This window comes from Crassostrea angulata, chromosome 10 (genome assembly GCF_025612915.1).
Source record: "Crassostrea angulata isolate pt1a10 chromosome 10, ASM2561291v2, whole genome shotgun sequence".
Classification (NCBI taxonomy): domain Eukaryota; kingdom Metazoa; phylum Mollusca; class Bivalvia; order Ostreida; family Ostreidae; genus Magallana; species Magallana angulata.
The window spans coordinates 19,789,940-19,810,712 of record NC_069120.1 but is presented as its reverse complement, the minus strand read 5'-3'; the positions used below and the strand labels follow the sequence as shown (position 1 = coordinate 19,810,712).

General features: G+C 32.9%; 2 protein-coding genes across 14 annotated transcripts in view; one reads left to right on the top strand and one right to left on the bottom strand.

Moving 5' to 3' along the window:
* LOC128164802 (regulator of telomere elongation helicase 1-like) overlaps positions 1 to 8,792 on the bottom strand; it is a 29,068-nt gene extending 20,276 nt beyond the window's left edge. The window contains exons 1-4 of the mRNA XM_052828804.1: positions 8,687 to 8,792; positions 5,818 to 5,982; positions 5,247 to 5,475; positions 4,878 to 4,962 (exon numbers count right to left, since the gene is read on the bottom strand). Of these exons, the coding sequence (XP_052684764.1) occupies positions 4,878 to 4,962; positions 5,247 to 5,475; positions 5,818 to 5,919 (416 nt within the window). The 5' untranslated portion in view covers positions 5,920 to 5,982; positions 8,687 to 8,792. The remainder of the gene's footprint in view (positions 1 to 4,877; positions 4,963 to 5,246; positions 5,476 to 5,817; positions 5,983 to 8,686) is intronic.
* A 36-nt stretch (positions 8,793 to 8,828) lies between these two features.
* LOC128164804 (stathmin-3-like) lies at positions 8,829 to 18,349 on the top strand. 13 transcript variants are annotated; one of them, XM_052828807.1, is made up of 8 exons: positions 8,829 to 8,925; positions 12,655 to 12,707; positions 14,788 to 14,907; positions 15,388 to 15,542; positions 15,679 to 15,870; positions 16,099 to 16,239; positions 16,419 to 16,559; positions 17,253 to 18,349. In XM_052828807.1, the coding sequence occupies exons 2-8, from the start codon at positions 12,698 to 12,700 to the stop codon at positions 17,328 to 17,330; spliced, it is 837 nt and encodes a 278-aa protein (XP_052684767.1). In that variant the 5' UTR covers positions 8,829 to 8,925; positions 12,655 to 12,697; the 3' UTR covers positions 17,331 to 18,349. The 13 variants fall into 13 exon arrangements, with proteins under 13 accessions (XP_052684767.1, XP_052684775.1, XP_052684771.1 ...); XM_052828809.1 differs by having other exon boundaries at positions 8,886 to 8,902; XM_052828808.1 differs by having other exon boundaries at positions 8,918 to 8,936.
* The last annotated feature ends 2,424 nt before the right edge of the window (positions 18,350 to 20,773 follow it).

Below are 20,773 nucleotides of genomic sequence, written 5' to 3'. Positions count from 1 at the left end.
ACAAATTCTTACTGTTACATAAAAGCTTTTCAAAAATACAACACATATTTTCTAGACAATTTAAAGTCTGCATGTTATTTTATTTATATACATCACTATACTCTGTCCCGAGTTTTTGCTTCCACCACTTTTTGCTTGATATTTCAATAATAGTAAATACCTTTGTGCTCAAACTACGTTCATCCACTAATATGAAAAATGTCCAGATTATCTGTTTTGAAACGCCCCCTCTACCGCTTCAGGTTTCAATACACATCCCAAAATTCAAAGTATACGGAGATTTTGCATTGCATCAGCCATTAATAAGCCCGGATGATAACGTTAAAAAATTGTGCGATGTATTCCGAGTGTATTCCAAATGGAGAAAAGATGTAAACATTTCCCATTACAAATCTCCGTAAGAAACTTGTTTTCGTTCCTGTGAAATTTTATGAGTGAAAAGGAATAATTGATCAATGAAGATATCTTGGATATATTCCCTTTCATCAATTTCAATTGTATTTCTTTCATAAGTATGTGTATTTTTATTAAAAATCATCAAAAATTGATGGAAGCAAAAACTTGGGACAGACTATAATTATCCACTCTTCGATTTTTTTTTTTTACAAATTAAATGTTTTCATACAGCAATAAAAATCAGTCTGACTGATTATATTTAGTTAAAGCTAGTTAAAGCAAGCACAATTTAACAAAACTTCATGACACCTGAGGTTTGTTCTAGATCATAGCGGTAAGATCTTGAACAATATACTATAACCTACCAAAGCTAGCCTAAAATCTTGTACAGTAGTTCTCATTCACCTTTACAATATGGCATCTTTATTATTCCTTGACATCATTAATAGTGATATTTACACAAGTTTTTGCTACTTAATCAGCAGCTGCATTTCCACTTAAAATCAACATTATATATGCATACCATTGATATTTTCAAATATTTACATCCACGAAGTATGATTCCCTCTATTTCTTACAGAAATGGGTTGTAATTCATAGCTCTAAAGAAACTGACAAGGGTTGAAATCTACATGATCTAGTTCTAACCAGTTTATCATTGATCCTTCAGCAACCTAAGAAAAATCATGGACTACAGAAGTCAGACTTAAATTCCCATATCAGACAACTTGCTTATTTCTTTTATCTATCATACTGATGTAGATTAACAATACTTTAGTTATTTTTACATACTCTTTGCGATCTATATATATGCCAGTATAAACAAAGACAGCTGGCATTTATTCAGATAATCCTTAAACTGTATTTTACTACTTTCTTTAAAACATATATATATATTGCACATCAATCGTACATTGAAATCACTATATTTTAAATTTAGTATTTAAAGTCTATCTAAAGGTACAAAATCATAAAATTTGCTTAAAAAGCAGATTTTTTTAACAACTTGAAAAATACAGCAAGTCTGTTTAGTTTGGCAGTTATGCGAATCTCTTTATTGATCGATGGGGATACATGTAAAAATTGTGGAAATTTTCAGAATTACTCATTCAATGCTGGGATTATACAATATTGGCCTAGAGTAACCCACAGAAGAAAATCAATGATTCGGAGTTCCGTTTTTTACGTACAACTTTCCATCCTATCCCTAAGCCCCCAAACATGCCAGGATATACTGTGTCTGCAAATCTCTACAGAAGCATGAAAGAAAACTGCAGTAAAATCAATGGAGTTATATGTACCGGCAGACTGTCGCATTTTATTTAATTGCATCAAAAAACACAAAGAAAATAAATCATTACTTGTGGGATGTTCACAAACATCAAAACTGGCAATGCCCTTTCCACTTTTCCCATCTAAATAATCTTGATATTTAAATTAAATTACATTCTCTCAAAAAAAAAAAAAAAAAATACAAAAGTGTGGGTAAAGAGCACACAGAATTATGTACAATATTGATTTTTCTTAATAGACAATAAAGCGAGTTACGATATTCTAATACACATGATGACCCTACATAACCCATGCAGACATACGCAGGGGGAATAGAACGGTCATATTATCGACATCCCTCTGGTAAAGTCTAGTTCAAACTACTTGTGTAGTACTGGGATAGAGAGCAATAATCTGCTTTTATGAATGTTACTGAATGCTGTTAGATCAATCATTAAATTGATTGTCTGGTTCACCAAATCTGATGTTTTATCATTTCCTCTTTCTCCTTTTGTAAAATGAGAAGGCAATTTGTCCATGCAGTTAGAAACTTAGCTAGTACTTTTTAGATTCATTAAAGGGAAATATATGTTATTAACTCTTGGTAGTAAAATATTGCATTTTTGACCTAAGAATATACTATATAAATTTTGTTTATCAAAAATGGTTAAGACCTAAAATATAAACATGTAAATAATCACAAATCATTAACGAAAATACTGAAACAAAAAATACACAGTAGGTTAAAAAGATTTCAATCTTCATTTAAAAAGGGTGTAATAAATAAGGGTAGGGATGAAAAAAAGAAAGAATTAAAACCTTCAGATTTTAAAATATTTACCAGTATAGTTTAGGGTTTTGTTTGTTTGTGTGATTGTGATGCAGATCCAAACATTTGTTTACACCATCCCCTAAATCAATAACCACGCACTTATAAGGCAAACTTCATATACATCAGATATTGTTTATAGTGTTTACTGATTTAAGCTGATGTAGGTATCAAATGATATGGAAACATAAATAAACTAGAGGTACTGTGAGCAAGCTCACAATCGATACCCCCCGCTAAGATAAAAATCATAATGCGTGTATTTTTCCAATTATAGAAAATATTGGATGAATCTATTTCACCGTCCATTTTCCTTAAATAACAACTACTCTATTTTTTTAAAACTGTTGATTATAAGCAATATTTGTGTGAAGTAAGAACATTTAATGCTTCTCCATAAGAAATATAATAACTGGACACGAATTTTTCACCTTTCTGCCAGTGACCTTGACCTTGCCAACCTGACCTTGGGTCAAGGTCATGACACACCTTTAGGTCCTAAGCAATATTTGTGTGAAGTTACAACGTCCAATAATTCTCCATAAGAAAGATATTGACCGGACACGAATTTTATACTATTTTTCCCAACGACCTTGACCTTGCCCAAATGACCTTGGATTAAGGTCATGACACACCCATGGGTCATAAGCAATCTTTGTGTGAATTAGGATCTTCCAATGGTTCTCCATAAGAAATATATGGACCGGACACAAATTTTGCACTTTTTCTGCCAGTGACCTTGACCTTGCCCGATTGACCTTGGGTCAAGGTCATGACACATCCTTGGGTCATAATCAATCTTTGTTTGAAGTAAGAACTTCCAATGCCTCACCATAAGAAAGATATGGACCGGACACGAATTTTGCACTTTTTCTGCCAGTGACCTTGACCTTGCCTAAATGACCTTGGGTCAAGGTCATGACACACCCTTAGGTCATAATCAATCTTTGTGTGAAGTAAGAAATTTTAAAAATTCTCCATAAGAAAGATATGGACTGGACACGAATGTTGCACTTTTTCTGCCAGTGACCTTGACCTTTCCCAATTGACCTTGGGTCAAGGTCATGACACACCCTTAGGTCATAAGCAATCTTTGTGTGAAGTAAGAACTTCCAATAACTCTCCATAAGATATGGACCGGACACGAATTTTGCACTTTTCATGCCAGTGACCTTGACCTTGTCCGAATGACCTTGGGTCAAGGTCATGACACACCCTTAGGTCATAAGCAATCTTTGTGTGAAGTAAGAACTTCCAATGCCTCTCCATAAGAAAGATATGGACCGGACACGATTGCACAGACAGACGGACGGACAGACGGTAAGACAGACAGACGGACAAGGTGATTCCTATATACCCCCCCAAACTTCGTTTGCGGGGGGTATAATAAACCAGAATTGTAAGGCTCTTTATGTTAATGAAGTTCCTGAAATATTGCTTCATGGTAAATTTAAAAAAAAAAAGTAAAGAGTTTGGGAATATTACTTTCTTTAATTTGTTTCTAAAGATTTCATGATGTCTTGGATCAATTATCACAAAAATATGTAGAGCAAATATTAAATTTTAAAATAAATGAGCTTGATCTTCCTACTTCACAGGACAGCTGATTGTAATTAAGGTTGTTTAGAATTTTAATATACATCAAAGGCTGTTACACTTTATGGCCCATCAAACAAGACTTGTTAACAAATACAATTAAATGCTGCAGGTTTCAATGCACTCTACCTCAAAACTGCTTGGACCTATTAAGATGGCTCACTACACCTTGATACAGTTTCTCCAATAAGCAGAAAAATACACGATTTTAATAGATAATGATTATAAGAGGTATATGAGTCAAATAGGCAAAAAACTGTGCAATTTTGGATAAAGAATCATATTTTCAAAAAGTCAATTCAGTAAATGTAAACTAAAAGCACGAAGCGGATTGGAACTTATGATCTGCAGTTCACAATCCCCACACTTTAACCACTGAGTTATGATGATATTCAACCAAATAGATTGATAAAATCATGTTATGAAAACATTTATTTTGCCATCTTGTGATGTAGTGTCTTAAAAAGTATAAGTCTACGTGTAGTGAGGTATCGTAACGTATGTTCTTTCTAAAAGGAAGGATTTTTCCAAAGCTCACTTATGTTTGCATCTTTTTCCCCCAAGTCAACTACATTGGTCAATCAATAGCTTACGAATCAAGATTTCTTTATTGATAGGGTAGACAATGAAACTATCCAGAAAATTCTACAAATTAAATACAAATACATGCAGTAAAATGGTATGTCATTGTGTGTAAATTTGCACATGGAATTTTAAACTCAAGTCGGAAACACAAAAATTGTACAACATGTGTTAATGGTAAGAATTTACTGAATTTTCTTACGTGTTGTAAGCTGATCTTTTCAACTCCTGCACAGCCTGAGTGAGCTGGGAATGAGTCCTTGAAGCATATATTATCTTTGGCACAGCTTTTCAAAAAGAGATCGAAAAGATGCTGTCATCTTTTTAATTCAAAGAAGACAAAAAGAGGACTTACATGTATATGACCAAAAACAATATAGCAGTAGTTTACATCACAGATTTCTTTAAATAACAAAACATTGAAGTTTGATATGCTTTTCTTCAAACATTTAACTTTGTGCAATGATTTTGTAAAGGTACAATTGGTTAATTTCATAAACATTACTCAAACTAATTCACTATTAAACCTTATTATTTAATCTTGGTTCTTAAAAAATCTTTCCTCCATTACCGAATTCACTCCCTCCCCATGTCATGCCTGTGGTGGACTCAAGACTTTTTTTCAGGGCCTCGATCTGGTTGTTCTGCAGGCTGCCGTTGTCACCCATCAGTGAGGAGATGTTGGCCTGGCGGTTAAGCTCCACCTGCGCCTTCTTGTCCTGGAGCCAGGCCAGGGATGAACAGAGAAGAGACAGGGTTTTCCCTGTCCCAGTGGGACTCTCCAGGATTCCATTTACATTCTGCACATAAACACTGAATATTATTAATGGAAAAAAATTAAAGAGTCTTACCGTAATCAAAGTCTTCTTTAAGATGCAAAAAAATCTAATAAATGGGGGACAGTGATTTGGAGATTACTGATTTACAATGTAACCATCAAGTTGCATATGGCTTTTGATTATGACATGAGTGTACCCAACTATCTAGAATAATCACTTAAAAACCTTCTCAAGAGGTGGAAGACCATGTGTTTATCTATAGCTGCATATTGTATTGGGTTGACATGCCATAGAGCTACAGTTATTTACTTGAAATCAAATAAATTCAAAATGAGCAATTATTAACTTGGGGAAATTTCTTACCTTTTGCAGACATTCTACCACCTTTTCCATGTAAGTAACCTGACAAGGATATGGATCAAATGGAAAGTTAACATGCACACCTTTCACATCCACTAGAGGCATTTTGCAACTTGTTCAGGCACTATCTATGCAGTAGGTATTTCTGGTTTAGTTGCTTTAAACTATCTGTAAAATTGGAAAAAAAAGTTTAATCTGAGATAGGTTAATGTGCTGAAAAATAGAATTTTTAAAGATATATATAACAACAAAAGAGATCAAGGGCTTCAGAACAGGGAAGGCTGTTCATATTTTCCAATGGTTCAACAAAAGAGGGAGGGAGCAATTATAATGCATGTACGGTAGTATTAAACATGGGTAATCAAAGATTCATAGCTCAATGAGACAAGGTTTCACCTGTACGAGGCAACCTTTATTATAAAGTTTATATCTATATTATAGTTAATAGTACTGTGCTGGCAATTAGTACTGCGAGCTCTAACAACAATGCCTGGGGAAAGAGAAAATTCAAACTACTGCTAATTTTTACGTACTTCATTTTCTGTTATCAGAATCGTACTCACTATTCCATGAAAATTGCATATGACTACCAATTTTACATTCTCACAGGAGTAGGTAAAATGTATTTTAAAAATTTCTTGCCTTAAAGGGGTACTAAACAAAATATTCTAAAGTTCGCAGATTATTTTCAGGAGAGTTTAAAAAAAATAAACAGATGACAATTAATGAACCTGAACTGCAAACATTATCTCTGATGTCAAAATCACTTTTTTAAAAGGGGAAAGAATTCTAGGTTGAAATTAATCTTACCAGAGATGCACAAATGTTAAATCAAGTTCTCATTAATAAATCAAAATATTGAAGTAATGAGTAATTGTTCATGGAAATTTTTTCATCAAATTCTTTTTTTTTAAAGACACACACAGGTGAAAAATGTTGTTTAATTTTTTTTCATGTTGTTGCATCTTTATTTGGTGAACCCCACAAATTTCATAATTAATTATTATGATATTTATTTAATATTTTGTTTAGCTCCTCAAAACGGTCGCACCATAATACATATTATAAAATGTGATTTGATACAAGAATCAAAGTACTGAAGTACTGACGGGAGTTGATTTTATCGATTATTATTTATTTTTAAATCAACTTATCTTGCTTGGCAATTAGTTTGTAGTCTGTATTTAAATTACGCACTTTTTTATAATATGAAATTTTATTAGACTTTTCCGACAAGAAATTAGAGAAACCCCATATGAATCATGTTGTGTAATATTTAAAGATCGATTTCAAACTATGTATTAGTAATTAAAACAATTCTTAAAATTGTATGGATCTAATTAGCACTATTGATATCGAACCCTAGTCTCGTTCAACCAGACGCTCAGCTGTCTTCGTTAATCTCCACCAAGCAGCAGAGCCTCTCTGTTTGTCGGAGATTTACCGAGACAGTCGAGCGTTTGGTTGAACGAGACTATATTAAACTCTGGCGTAGGAATACATGAGACTACAAAAATAGCTAAATTGTTCGTATTATATAAAATCTGAATATTTTCAAAGTGTTTATAGATAAGTTTTCTTGAAAAACAATGCTTTAGCATACATTACATCGAATTTTTGTATTATTTTTAAGAACTAAGATTTATCAGCGGTGATGATTTGTGCTTAGGTCCAAACACTGTTTCACTTTCGGTTTGCCAGAGTAACTGCATAGCAGAGTTGATTAAAATCAACTCCCAAAAATGAAAAGTCATGTTATTTCATACTGTACAAACTATATAATAAAATTTCCTACAATCTCCTGCCATACTGCAGGATTCATTCTAACGTTACCCCCTCCCCCCACAAACACACAATACCCCTCATAAAATTCAGGTTTTGGCATAGAACACGACTCTAAATTTTGAATTCCTTCAGACGTCCCTGGAGGTAATAACTTATTTTGGCTGGTAAAATTAAAATATCATTGATTATTGATAGTGAGTGCAGCGCGCCAGGAAATGAAGGGAGTTTTAAGAACCAAAGTGCGAAAAAGAACAAACAACTCTTAATTTAACGTATATATTTAGAATGAAATTATGAACCAGCAAAAAAAATATATATAACTTGGAAAACAACAAAGTTCAAAGAAAAAATAAAAATTTAAGGTGGTCGCTGATCGAAACGACATTTCATTTTCTTAAAGGGATTTTATGGTCTGAAACATTTAACTTACTCCATAGCCGAGTGGATAATGTGTCAGACTTCTGATCCGTACACATCCCAAATTCGGTCTTTTGTCGTTACTTACTGGTATAATTATTTTAGATATTCATTTTTTATCCTCAAACTGCAAATTTTTCACTTATTTGACATTTGTACAGTTTATTTATCATTATATCTTTCATTATCAAAAAATTTTCTGTTAATTTGAGTGACTTTTCCCAGGTCTGTTATTCCACCTTAACGCTTACACTTTTGATTTAAACACAAATTACATTTTACAGACTCATCAATTCTCTCCAAATGTAAAGAACAATTTTAGGGGGAAGCAAGTCCATGTATTTGTAAGAATTTTTTTAAACAGAAATATTCTCTTTCTCTCAAATTCTTTGATGTTAGTTGATAAGTATTACTGTATATCACTTATTTTTTTAATATAGTTGTCTAGTTGACGATGCAAGGAAGGCATAAGTGTAATTCTTGCTTCTTGCTGCGCTCGCCACGACGGTAGCACCGTAATCATATTACGAGCAGCGGTACTATATAGTGGTCCATGAAATAGAGAACATTCGAGCTAAACACTTTTTTCGCTGCAATCAGCAGACATGTGATATATTCTATGATAGCAAAAATGGCAACTATTAACTTCATCGATTTTGTTACGGCTTACCCCATTTTCAACATATCTTGAATGTTGTACATGTATTTCACCATGTTCACAGCTGAAAGTTGGCGCGACTTGCAGTAGGGGAAATCCAATGGTCTAACCAATCAAAATGAAAAGATAAATAAAGTTAACCAATTAAAATAATGCTTGTACGTCACTTCCCCTCCGTGAGAAGCGCGCGATTGGGTTGTAAACGAAGATTTTCAAGAGAGATAGACGGTATATCGAAGTACTTCTTGTTGGTGCGTCGAAGGTTATTTTGCATAATTCTCAAAATGTTATGGATAGTTTTACATCATTTCATCTCCATTTGATAATTTTAAGTAAGACCAGACACCACACGTTTAACTAAGTTTGATGCAGTTATATAGGTCTAGATAATGTGATTTGATAAATGTAAGTTTTTAAATGACTGGAAAACATAATCTCAAAGAGGAACTATGAGTTAACTGTTTTATTTTTTAGTTTAGACATTTGACTAGCTTATTTGATATTGCACAGTTTAATTAGGACAGAGAAAAAAAAAATACACTTGTTTCCTTCACATGTAAAAAAAAAATGGATTGATCTATTGCTAATGATCTTCTCGAACTTTGCGATGACAAAAAATGAAGCATATTGCTTTTTTGATTGCTGTCTCTAAATTGTTCAAACCCAGTAATTTCTTGCCACTATCATTGCACCAAAGTAAATCTTGCAGAAACACTTTACAATTGCATGCTGCGTTTAATTTTTATTTTTTTTTTTGGAAGATTCAAGTTGAAGAAGAAAATCGATTTAAGTAAATTAATGTCTTCGAGATAGCATTTGTTCGAGTTTTAAACTATTGACACACTGGGTTGCTTTTATCTTGAACTCCACCAAGAAGGATCCCTCAAGGAATAAGTCTCAGAGATGTGGAAAAAAATTCTTTTAATGTTTTTGAAAAAAAATCATCTTAAGAAGATTTATTAACAGGAACTTCCAGCTAAACAAGAAAGCAAAGCCCATATTTCATTCTCAACCAATTTTGTCATCTCCTTCTTGGCAACATCTTATACATGTGATGTTTTTGATTTTCTACAATAGACAGTGAGATTGCTCATACCAAGCGGTTTGCAATATTTTTCTAACATAACAAGAGGGGTTTGTCTTTTATAATCTTGATGAATGTTGCCATTGGAATGAATATCAAAGCCTTTTTTACACAGAATGCAGAAATCTTAAGAATATTTTTTAGTATGAAGGAGTTAAAGGTACCATTATTGTTATTAGAAATTGTCTCTTTTGTTCTTAGATAGTGAGAATAAAGGTGCAGACGTACTAGTCAGATATGACTTTTACAACTTATATAAGAAATGGGATGATGTATTGCAGAATTTCTTTTTTCAAATCAGTATTCAGTCAGTGTATATTTGATTATATAGTCTCAAATTTTAAAGAAATGTCATTATTTTTCAAATATTGAGAAAAAGGATAATTCAATATTTGAAGATGTTCCACTATTGTTATGGAAGGTTTGGTATTCAATATTAATCAAGGGTTACAAAGCTCTCAAAGGGGCTTTGGAATCCAGTCATGCTCGAGTTGAAAGATTACTCACCCTCCATTGTGAGTACAGGTAGACTGACTCATACCTCCATATTGATTCCTCCATTATTTATCCTCAGGATTCTATTGATTTCCGGGGAACATTCAGAGGAAATGACAAGGATTGAAATACATTCAACTCTCTAGTTTTCCATTATCTTGATAAATTTGTATTACAAAGTATCATATTTCCTAGAGTTTGAAAACTTGCATATCAACCATGACCTTAACTGACGCACAACATATATTGTACCATATACTGTCCAATTTCTAGTTCATTTAATTTACAACTAAAATAGAACTTAGACAAACTAGAAATGTTTATTTCAGATTTCTATTTTTCTTATACTCATTACTCACATATATAGAGTTTAATTTTAGATTGATGATGTAAATATTTGAGGGGGGTGAGGATGTTTTATATTGATGATACTTTGCAAGTTATGTTTCTTAAAGGACCGAGAGATCAGTCTCTTTTCTGTCGGAATTGGTTGTAGAATGAAGTAAAATTCCAACAATAATGGTCCTCTGTGGACAATCTGATCACGACATCAATAATGTTGCTCTAGCAGTCCAGAGCAAATAGAGCTTTAGCATTTTGCAGATAGAGAAAAAAAAACTTCCAAGGAGATATTGGAAGTTTTGTGCAGCGGCAGAAGCAGGCGGTTTGGTAATGTATTCAGTATGACTAGGGTATGAGTCATCAGTCTGCAGTCCTGCACAGCCATCGGAAGCTCCGTGTCGGAGAGAAGGAAAAAGTGATTGTAGGCTAGGCTGCAGTGCAAGTCTGGGCTGGGAATAGTTATTCAAGCTGGGTTAGCGTGTGACTTTTTTCCCCTCAGTATTAAAGCATGATCAGGTATGGATATTGTTGTACATAAAGCCTGTTTAAGGCCTTCTAGATTTTAATTAGTAACTTGAAATTCTTACTTTCAATTAGTTAATAACGAAATTTTTTCCTTCAAATTTTTCTGTAAGACATCGAAGATACGAGCATGCTATAACTTTGAATACTAGAATGTTGGGATGACCTTATAATCCCTGGGATGATCTTCATTTAAGCAATTTTAAAATTTTCAAAAATGATTTATTCCAAAAGAAAATTTTTTTAGACCTTTAGAAAATACATTGCTTTATAGGTAATGAATATATGAAAGAATGGTAATGCATACACTGAATTTCTGGAAGTGATAAATAGTGAATGAAAGTTGGCTGGCAATAATTTGTTTCATAATTACATGAATGAATTAATGATCAACATTAAATTGCGTAAAATCTCAACTGCCTCAAATCTTTATTCAAAATTTAACACACTTATGCTGAAGGTAAACAAGAAATTAACTTCAATAATTGCAATAAATTTGGTGTATCAAGATAAATTGGAGTTACTTTTGTTATAAACATATATTATAACAGGTATAATTCTGCTATAGGAAAAGCTGTTACTGAACAGCTACCCTAAATATATACATGTAGAAATTAAAATTCTCATTTGGGGGCTGATATGGCTGTTATTTTGTGATCCTGACCAAGAGTTTGAATTGGAATAAATTGTTGGCTTTCTAGTTAGGGATGATTTTGCATTTTGGTTTCTAGTTTCTTTGTGAAAGTGATTTAATAAGGCATGTAAGAATTGACCTTATTTAAAGTTTATATAGCCATCGAGCATGAAATGGATTGTTGCAAGAGAACTTTTTTTCCTGGGATATATTTATTGTTTGTATTACATAACCTCATCAAATAATTGGCTGCAGAACTGAGGCTCAATGGTTCAACTTGGGTTGGCAGACAAAGCTACAGTTCCACTTGTACAAACAACTTAAAATTTACACTGCAAAAAATGAGCAGTGAATTCTGTGGAAACAGTTTGTGACAAAATGTTATACAAATCCTTCTCATAAAACATTGTTTGAATGATAAATGTAATTGTATCTTGAAAAAAAGAGTGGACAGTTCATTGGCCATCCATCATTGTTTTAAAATTTCATCTGGTTTCCAAAAGTTAAACTCTTCTGACTGGGTTAATTTTGATATTGTAGTTTTAGAATTTGGCACAATGAACTTGTATTTATGTTTAGCAACAGGCTTGTCCATCATTTAAAATTATACTGAGATGCAAAATGTGCAAGCACCTGTTTCCTAGATTAATGACAGAACCAAGTTCTTATGGGGTACGAATATTTAAAGTTTTGATATATTCAAGTTATTTTTCTTTTATTTTTTTTATTTAATTGTCTTTGACCTAGCAAACCCTTGTGCTAGTGGTAGATCCTATTAAATGAGGTCAGAAGATATTTTACGAAGGGCCAAATTATTGTGATGGGGTTTGTGCAGCTTAATGGAGAACCCTGAGAAGTGAACAATGCATTTCAGTGACATTCATTTCGTTATTCTTTTTACAGGTGCAAAATCAACCAGTGCCTTTAGAATTGAAATCCATACACAATGTCAACAGGTAAGACTGCATCAGACTTGTTTTGTAAACATGCAACAACTTTTAGACAAAAATTATTTCTTAGCCACAATGATTGATACCTTTTTTTGCCAGAGTTTAAACTAAAGTATAACCTTCAAAGAAGAATGAATCCCAAAGTTTCACATAGAGGAGTTTGCTTCAGGCAATTCTTTTGCAGGTTGAGGCATGGTTCTAGCATTGTATTATAACACGGCCATGATGCTATTGGATCAAACTTTTCTCTTCATTTGGGACATGGATCAAATGAATAACAGTTAAAAAATTGTATGCAATACCACATAGCTTTTCTATTGAATTGACCATTTCAGATTACAATAAACATAGTGAACGTAGTCCAATGTGGAAGGTTTGTATTGGTTCTGGGCAGATAACACATAACCCTTGTATACAAGCATTAATTATCCAAACATTGCAAGCTTCCATTCACATGTTTGCTTTAACATTATGCATTATATACATGGCCATCGCAGAAGCCTATTAAATTCATCTTTTCACAGTTTCATCAAATCTTGGACCAACCTTTAAAAAGATGTACCATAGATATTGAGAAATGTTCCGATCTAATAACACAATGTATTGTAAGTCTGTACATCAAACTGACCAATATTGACATTAGTGTTCACAAATTGCATCTCTGAAAGAATTTCTCTTCAGTCTTAGAATTTTGGGTCAGGAGTCTGTCACTAATCAGGGAATTCAAATTTATTTTTGTGAAAGGTGAAAAAAGTATTCTAATTTTCATTTTTGAATATAGAATAGTTTTTTAACTGTATTTCGAAGTAAAAAATGGTGCATAGAATGTTATTGTTGAGTCGTGTACATTTTCAGTCTTAGAGAGAGGGCAATCAATAAGTTTATAGCAGTGGTCTCACCAGATTGATTTAAAATAAAGCCTATTTATCCACTTTCCTTCTTAATCCCAAAAATAAATACGCATTTTATTCCTATATTGAGAACAGATAAAAACTACAGTAAAAGTTCAATTAAAAAAATATGTACAGGTTTAGTAATTGGTTAAACCAACATTAATTTTAGAAGCGATTAATCTCTGGGTGGGAAATACAGGTAGCCTGTATGGTATGGTAGAATAAAGACTTAGAAGACTTCCATATTTAGCTTTTTGCTTTATCAAACGGATGAAATCAGTAATTGTATCAGTAGTATTAATGCTATCGGTGATCTTTGTCTGAAGTTTATACTGCAGGCAAACCTGTGCAGTATGTCTAGACTGCCAGTCTGCTATTGATTTCTTTCATGCTTAAGAGGAAAAAGGAACATGATGCTGTTGTTTGAAGATCTGATTTTCTGTCAGAAATGAAGAGAATACATGTATTTGAACTGTGCTGCTTTTTTTCATTGTTGAACAAATAAATCTATAAAGATCATGTTGAATTAAAAAAGAAGAAAAGAGAATGTTATAGGTGTCAGAAAGCAAGTAAGTGTCACTGTTCAGAATTCTTGTGTGACACTGCTTCCACATTCTGGAATGGTGAAGAAGAGAAGTTCTAGACAGCGTACTTGTTGCTGATGCACCAAGTTGAATGTTCTTGGCCCAGGCTCTGAATAATGGATGAAGGGTTTAATGATAATGGTTGTTGTTTTGAGTCACGATTAGGAGGCAATCCATTGGGTGCATTACCATTAATGGATTCTATTGGTTAAAAGGACATGTGTGTCAGTGGAATTTGATTGCCGGTTTATTTTTTTGCAATTGATAGTCATCAAATAAATTTTTTATTAAAATGTAATGAACATCATTCAGTATAGATAATTTAACTTGAAGGAAATAACCTTGTGTAAAATGGTGACTGGGGTTAGAAAAATTTAAACCACTTTGATAAGGTATCATACTTGTTGATTTTTAGACTGAACAACAAATACATGTCCTTGCAATTGAAGAGAATAAATTAATTTTGGATATTTTACTTTATGGGTCCTCTTTGATTAGTCTCTTGAAGAATGATTGATTCACTTGTCAAAACATTTGAAATATTCAGAGTAATCTTTATATTGTAATAATGTAATTGATTTCTTGCCTTCCTGCTGCCGGGATAATCAGCCTGTAACTGGTTGAGCCTTTTCTTGTGCTTGAGAGGCACTAGCAATAATAAAAAAGCTATACACCAAATCCACCCTAACCAGAGGTCATTCGATGCAGTCGTTGTCTGGAAAGGCAAAGGTGACAATTCTGTATAGATGTTGTCTTACATGAATCATTTTAGTGATTTCTATCAAATATACCTGCTTATGTTGCATCTGCTTCAGAAACCTCATTTTTGTTTCATGCATAAACCTTTGTCATGAATGCTGTAATGAGTTTAATTTTTGTTTGCTACTATTATTCAGTTCATTTGGCATTTAATCATCCAAATCTTTTCAGAGCTAAAATTTTTAATGAAGTTTGCAGGTTAAGACATGAATTTTTATTTTATCATTGCTATATATCATTATCAATATCCTATATGAGCAATTTTTCATACTTTTAATTTGCATGTTTTATAACTTTCTAAAGAGCATAATTATCATAATTTTAGGTAACAACAAAACTTTTGAAAGATTTATGTGTGCCAATACTAAAATTTACTTTACTTCAGTTTAGAAATTAATTCATTTTACTCAAATTTGAATTGTCATTAAATAAACCACTGTTTTTGTGTAGCAGGGTTACAGAAGAGTACAGGTGGTGTGGCCTATGACTATATCTTGAAGCCAGCTGCTGATAATGCTCCTAAAATATCTTCCCCTCCAAAGGATAAACCTCTAACACATGATGAGATCTTTGAGAAATTGCAGAAAGCTGAGGCCAGAAGACAGGTATATTCACAATATTAAATGTCTTTTTGACAAACAAGGAGTGGTATAATATTTCTATTCAAACAAATAAACAAAATGAGTTATGGACCATGTTTATTTCATATAAATTATTATAAATAATGTTTATGATTTATAGTCTTTAGAAGCTCAAAAGCTAGAGTTTGTTGCCAAAGAAAAACAGAGAATGCAGGAAGCCTTGATGAAATCCCAGAAAGAAGAGGAGGAGAAGGCTAAAGCTGCTCAGGCCAAACTCCGACGATCCATGGAAATCACAAAGGAAAACCGTGAACTACAGATAATGAGTCTGCAAGAGAAACTCAGAGAACATGTAAGTGTAGGCTGTATAGTGTAAGGAGTAGTTTCTTTGTACAGCGTTTTTATTTTGTGTAAATGAGTAGACTGTTGTCTCTTTGGTGTTCCTGTAGTAGAAAAAATATTGTGATTAATTTTATTTCACATTCTTATAAAATTCTGGATGTCTCATGTAAACAAAATCAGACCAGAACATTTAGAGTGTTTTGAAATGCTCCTCACCCCCAAATCTCTATCTCCTCAGCTGGCCAAAGTACAGGAAGTATGTAGAAATAGTGAGAGTATGAGCAAAGAGCTAGAGGAAAGACTTATTCAAAAGTATGAAGCTTATGAAGAAAACCGCAATAACCAGCTTCAGTCTGTTGTCAAGCGCCTACAGGACCATGTAAGGATTTTGGAGATTTTCATATCAATTCTTTTTTTTCTTCTCCTTCTAACTGCTTTCTAATGGTTTTCTTCTTTGAGCAGAGCTTGAAGTAAACACTATGCAATAACAAAAGTGAAGCAAATCTCAAAAATTTGGGGCTTTATCGTATGTGTATTTGATTTCATTGTATTCCCCAGGCAAAACATATTGAGGAAGTATGCAAAGCTAGTGAAACTATGAGCAAGACCTCTGAGGAGAAAATTATCCAGAAAATGGAGAATGCCCTAAAGAACCGTGAAGAGCATTTTAAAGCACTGCAAGAAAGACTGAAAGATCATGTAAGGCTCTTAGTATTGTGCTAAAAGGATTACTGCACACATGTATACTCACTCTTATACTAGAAACTCAATCTTCATTTATATGATTACTTCATGTAGCATTTCTTGTTTCCCTCTTTTTTGTATCAAATTATTTTTCTACTTTTTATTACTTTGAAACATTTTTACATTATGAATAATGCACTAATCTTCAATACAATGGGCACTGACTTTCCTAATGCTCTCTTTAAAAAATTGTGATAATCAAACCTTCCACATTTATGCATATTTTCAACATTGCTAAATAATTCATTGTATACTGTAAATTATTTATAAGACATGCCCTTGTTGACAATAACATTCATAGTGAGAACTAATGCTGCTGTTGACAAAATTCATAGTGAGAACGTATGATTTTTTTACATACAGTAATAAAACTTAAGATATCAAAGAGCAAAAAAATAGTTTTGGTTCCTGCTTTTAAATTAATTACTGAGGTTGGAGAGTAGACTTGAGGTTTGAAAATAGAATGTGGAGTGCATGTCATGTTGTCTTTGGTATGACATTTAAATTGTTAGAATTTGTCAAAGATCATTCTTCAGTACACGTGGAAGAATTCTGTAAATCAAAATGATGACTTTATTAACACTTTAAGTAAGAAATTGTTTTTATTAGTTTAACATGATTGATGAAGTCTTTTGATGATTCTTCTAGGAACGTAAAATCGAGGAAGTTAGAAAAAACAAGATGACCATGTCTAACTGTTCCATGGAGGGAAGTGTCAGCTGCTAGATCTAGCTCTCGGTGCCAGGAAACACCAGCTTCTGTTGCCTAAGGATTTACTTGTTAGAGAGACCTGAAGGAATAACTAATAAACGAATGGAGTGAGACACTCCCAATCAAAATATGGACTATCAATGGATGACTTATTTACTCAAATATGGATGTTTAAGAAATACTGATGTGACATGAGCTTTTCAGAAATATTTTCTATTATTTTTTTTTCTTTCCCAAAACTTTACCAGCATGAGTTCTTATATGGAGAATGTTAGTGCTAAGTGCTTTTACATTTAATAGTTGCTTTGTTGTATGGAAAAGAAAATGATGTTCGTGGACTTGTCTTTTGAAGAAAAAAAAAAGTGCTACAAAAATGTTTAACTTTGCATATTGTTGAGACAATATCTTCAAAACTTCACTGACTGTATGCCTATTCCATTATATAGTAATAGATGTTCATACCAGTAGTTGTTAAATGCACTGAATAGAAACATGTAAATCATTTGAAGTGTGTAGTATTGTGATGCCTATCATGCTCATTATTTCAGTATACATGTATTTGCATTATCCTTTTATAATATATTGCAGAAATAGATAGAATTTTTATGCTTAAATTCAACTGAATTTTTATCAGTGATAAGACTTAATCTATAATTCAACAGCCTTTTGTCCTGTTTTGTTTAATTTGAAAGTGGGTTTCAATATAATGCAAGTGTAATATGTGTTATTTAACATCATTACTAAAAATGCAGATTTAAAGTGTTGCCCAAGCATTATCTGAAAAAATAATTGATGGGATGCTACCTGTGATCTTGTTATATTTTCGAATTTGCACAGGAAGGGGATTACTGTGTAGCAGTTTTGTAGATGAGTGTGCCATGTTTATATGGCCAGTTTAAAGTTCAGCAGTTCAATTAGAATTGTTAAGTTTCCAGTGTACATGTATATGGTATATGCGGTCTGCAGGAACGTGGAATTTAGTTTTAGCTTTTGTAATGTGGCTTGTCTCAATTAATAAAGCCTTATTGTACTTCTGTGCTGTTTTGTTTATCTTTAAAGACTGGCAAAAAGATATCATAGTATTTTAGAATATTTTAAGGATCAAACGCAGATGTAATCCATAAGTTCAAAGCAGCAGGAACTACGGTAACCCAGGTTCACAACATAATGTAATCCATTGTTGCCTTCTACGGGCAATTTGTAAGCTCCTCTTACATCTGGTTGGGTAGGAGAGGGCTGTGCGGACACTGAACCCTGGCTCAAGACAATATCGTTTCCCTTGCAGTATTGATTGCAAGTAGAACAGGATGGGGAAAAGGGATTGAAACGGACACTTGGGAGTGGAGATGCAGAATTCAGGACACTGGTGACTGTGGGCAAAACGAGTATTGTAACAGTTAGCGACAAGAAAGATAATTGATTTTACTGTTACATGTATTTTTAGAACTATTATAATTAATAATTAGAAGAAATTTTCAATTCGAAGAATCCGCTCGTTATGCTTTTAATGACGTGCCTCGCCAACCATTTTTTTTTGTCCGAAGACAATTGAAAAAAGTAGATCTATAGACAATTTATATCAAATATGATACTATTATTAACAGTAATTTTCATATGAATACAAACTGATTGAAATATGTTCTGTATGATAGGATATTTTCAGGCAGACCCCTCCCCCATTATAAAATGAAATAAGGAAATTAAGAGTAAAAGAGAAGATATAAGTAGACTTGCCCTAACTCCCCCCCCCCCCCCCCCCCCTAACACACACACGGATTAGGATTTTCATGATCTTGGGAAGTAATTTTATAACTTTTTGAGGGTCAAGATTTTTTGGATGGGTCTGCCCCCTCCCCACTTTCAAAAACGATGCTACGTGCCTGGTCTAGGACGAGGCTTTGCCGATTTTTACCGTTCCACACTCGCAATATTGAATGATTCTATTAGTATCACTCCGTCAAAACATCATATATGTATGTAAAACATAAAATGTTGCTCACCGAAATCTTGCTGAGTAAAACTACAGAAACAAGACAGAGGGATGAAGGACTGCAACTCGGTTTAAAAAGAAGCTTGGGAAAAAAGACTGCGCAAATTGACCATTCATTTGGCTCAATCGTAAAATACCATTTCAAATTATTTTTTTCTATTAAAATCGTAAAATCAATATTTTAATGATATTTTATGGCAAAATATTGCATATAAGAGTACCTCATTTCATTTATAAATTCACGGTTGACAAATGGATTATGCATACTGTTCACACACAGGAAAACCCGGTTTGCTGTCACAATAACAGCTTTTATATTGTTGTATAATTGAAATTCATTTGCTTTCCTTTAGACCTTAATAAGACTATAATGGCAAAAATATGGAGCAAAGACTCACTCTTTAAATATTGATACTTTAAAAAATACAATCATTTGAAGATTTCAATACGCATACCCCGTTCAAATCAATATATTCCAAGTATTGAACCTATTAATTTTTTAAGGATTACGAATCGTTGTGGTAAATATATATCGCATGGAACGTTTTTGAGAGAATTATTTTAAAAGTTTGTTGATGTTTTTACTTTTCATCTTATCCATCCTGTTATAGGTATTTTACCTGCCCTACTCCCCATCTTTTTTAATGAGGTGAAGTTATACATTTATTACATGTGTAACGTACCATAACCATTTTGTGCCAGGAAAAGACCAGAATGGAAATTGATTTTTTTTTAATTGATAATATATAAATATATTTTAGTAGTTGTTCCCCTTTTTTCCAGTATTGCTGGTTTTGGCCATCGGAATGACATAAGTATCTTGGTCCAATTTACGGTACTTAAACGCAATTTTTCACGTGCATTCGACCATCTTTTTTATTAAATGATTCTTCATAAGGATGGCAAATAATCGTTGAAGCGACAAAGCTATTACGACGATAGCTGTATCAAAGCTATGTTTCGTCAGACCATCAAATCATCGCTAAACAGGGGTTGGTTGTTTTTTTTTTGTCATCGCCATTTAGTTAAGTTTAGTAGTACACTGACGATTTATAAACAATCACCGATCAACATGATTGAGAGACATATTTCTATTTGATACTGGGTTTCTATTATAAAAAAAGATACACATATTAGACACGAAAACTAATGCCATTTTTGATGTTGCCTTTGAATTTGATGACAGTTGTAGTATCAAAGTTAAAATTACATTCTATTTCAAGATGAAAAATTCAATATGCAGTTTATTCTATGTACTATGCATAACAATGTGTTACCTCGAGGCTGTACCATCTTATCAAAATTTTGCACTCAAGAATTACATAAAAATTGATGTAATTTCTAAGTTTAATGAAAACGTTTTCCAAATGTTTCTTGTATACATCTTGTACGATGACAATGTTACACGGACGGGCAGCATGTTGATTGATGGCATTCGATCGTCTGCTGATTCCAGGATGACGTGTCA

Excerpts from the sequence above, each read along its gene's own strand:
- LOC128164804 (XM_052828807.1), top strand. Across the intron at positions 16,240-16,418 it reads TCAAGCGCCTACAGGACCAT|GCAAAACATATTGAGGAAGT; the intron begins GTAAGGATTTTG and ends TGTATTCCCCAG. Across the intron at positions 16,560-17,252 it reads AAGAAAGACTGAAAGATCAT|GAACGTAAAATCGAGGAAGT; the intron begins GTAAGGCTCTTA and ends TGATTCTTCTAG.